Source organism: Solanum tuberosum, unplaced genomic scaffold (genome assembly GCF_000226075.1).
Source record: "Solanum tuberosum cultivar DM 1-3 516 R44 unplaced genomic scaffold, SolTub_3.0 scf00511, whole genome shotgun sequence".
NCBI classification, from domain to species: Eukaryota; Viridiplantae; Streptophyta; class Magnoliopsida; order Solanales; family Solanaceae; genus Solanum; species Solanum tuberosum.
The window spans coordinates 255,471-257,614 of NW_006239438.1; the positions used below are offsets into that span (position 1 = coordinate 255,471).

At 26.1% G+C, this 2,144-nt stretch overlaps 1 protein-coding gene across 1 annotated transcript; it reads right to left on the bottom strand.

Moving 5' to 3' along the window:
- LOC102597831 (early nodulin-93-like) lies at positions 1–1,431 on the bottom strand. The gene is made up of 4 exons (XM_006364845.1): positions 1,300–1,431; positions 1,111–1,172; positions 684–759; positions 1–317 (listed from the first exon to the last, which is right to left on the bottom strand). Exons 1-4 carry the CDS (start codon positions 1,364–1,366, stop codon positions 235–237), a joined length of 288 nt encoding a protein of 95 aa, XP_006364907.1. The 5' UTR covers positions 1,367–1,431; the 3' UTR covers positions 1–234.
- Between the last annotated feature and the right edge of the window lie 713 nt (positions 1,432–2,144).

Genomic DNA, 2,144 nt, shown 5'->3' on the forward strand with positions numbered 1-2,144 from the left:
AGAAAAACAAGGTTTATTATATTTATAGTAGTAGAGGATGTAGATGGTTCTATTACATAGACAAAAATCACATTTTTTTGAGGTTTCTACTAATTAATTACCTCATCATGTGAGTACTCCACCTACTAACTACCCTACTAATTGTACTTAAAACAGTAATTAATTTAAATTTTCATAATAAAACTTAGTACTAAAACAGCTTTTATAAGTTGTTGATGAGCCTTCATAATTATATTAGCCTTGTTGTTTGAAGGAGTTTTGCCTTGCTGTTTTCAAAATAGTCTTGTCTGCTACAATAAAGTATGCCATCCCAGCAACTGTCATATAGAATAATATAAACCATTATTAGAAAAATAATTCGTAGAGTTTAATTTCTATGCACTAAAGTATCGTGATATGAAATTTATATCATGTTTGATTGTTGTTAAGTATATTAATTAAAATCAAGACTATAATCTGAATAATTTATCATGTATATAGAAGGTGTGTTAAGTTATCAAGATTCTAGAATGAGGGTGAATAAATTGCTTACGTACGATATTACTATATATATCTAGTCACCTGAAAGATAATTATTTGTCAAAAATAAAACCGACTTTTATATTTATGATATATTATAATAAGTAAAATCTCATTGATGATATAATTTTTTTTTTTTATATAAATTTTTTTTTTTTTTATACCTGTGGAGACAATGAGAGCTTTAGCAGTTGGATTGAGATGTGCTCTTGCCCATGGTGACATCTTCCCACAAGCATACTGCAAATTAATTAATTTCATCAATAATTCAAATATATTAGTATTAGAAGGCAATAATATTAATTAGTATCAATTTTTAGTACTAGAAAACTTTTAAAACTTGTCGCCTAAAATAATAGGTTATAAACATTCATATGGTATAAATCATTATAATAAAAGTAAACTGAAAAGTTTAAAGTGAAATTACTAACCCAAAAATGTGTCACTTTTTAAAATTAACTAAAAGTAAAAAACAAAGAACATCTATCACTTTCCCAACCAAATACCAAATAAAATTTTTCAAAAATTCAAAAAAATGACTTTTATCGTACGAAACACACGTAAAATATGGCAATAGATAGTGTAACTTACAGTAGGAATAGCAGTAGCAACTGTTGCAAAAACTGCTGCTTTTGCTCCTGCCTTTGCTCCTTCTACATTTATTTACAATCATAAAAAGAAAAAAAAAACATTCATCAGATTAATTATCAATTAAATGAAAAAATTCTAGTGGGATTATTTTTTTTGTGGTGAAGGTACAAGTAATAAAAGGCAAAGTACCATGAGAGCAACGTTTAGCAAGTGCTAATTTTTGGTCCATTGAATCTAAACTCACATTTTTTGCCATTTTTCTTTTAGAAATATTGTAAAAGAGTTATAAGCTTTTGGAATAAATGATTTGAGTTTTGTGAGTGAAGTAGGAAATAAGAATGAATTTCTATCTATTTATAGACATTTTAGTTTGATGGTTTTGGATAATTTCCAATGTTCCAAGTCACTTGTTTTTGTTTCTCACTTTTTATTTATTTATTTATTTAATATTTAATTCTCAGTACGTGAGCAATATTATTTTAAGATTTTTTTTTGGTACTATTATTATTATTATTATTATTATTATAAGTAGTTTATGTGTTATCAGGTTCCTGTTATATGGTCAGTTAATTATAGTAAATTAGATACATTTGTCGGTTCATGAATGATGAATCTGTGGTTTTAAAAGAGTACTATAAAGGTTCGTTTGATAGTTGATCAGGAGGTAAATTATTCGTATATTTAATAAAATTTATATAATTAATAATCACATTACTTTTACTAGACATAAAATTAATGTGGCATTTATTTTGGTTTGTATGCAGGACGTAAGGTAATATTTAATAAATAACTAAATTAAATATAATTAACTTTGGTCGGATTTGCTGTTGCGATACTAAACTTTCATAAGGACCTATTACCTCCCTAGACTATTTAATACCGTATTTTTATCTCTTGAACTATTTAATAGTGTATTTTAAAGGTATATATGTGCCCACGTGGACACATTACTATTTATAATTTTGCATTATTTTTTATGTCCACGTGGGCAAATATATATGTTTAAAATACGGTATTAAATAGTCTAGGGAGGT

Coding starts and splice junctions, on each gene's coding strand:
- LOC102597831 (XM_006364845.1), bottom strand. CDS start 1,366: ATGGCAAAAAATGTGAGTTTAGATTCAATGGACCAAAAATTAGCACTT. Junction 1,173..1,299: donor TGCTAAACGTTGCTCTCATG/GTACTTTGCCTT, acceptor AAATAAATGTAG/AAGGAGCAAAGGCAGGAGCA. Junction 760..1,110: donor TTGCTACTGCTATTCCTACT/GTAAGTTACACT, acceptor ATTAATTTGCAG/TATGCTTGTGGGAAGATGTC.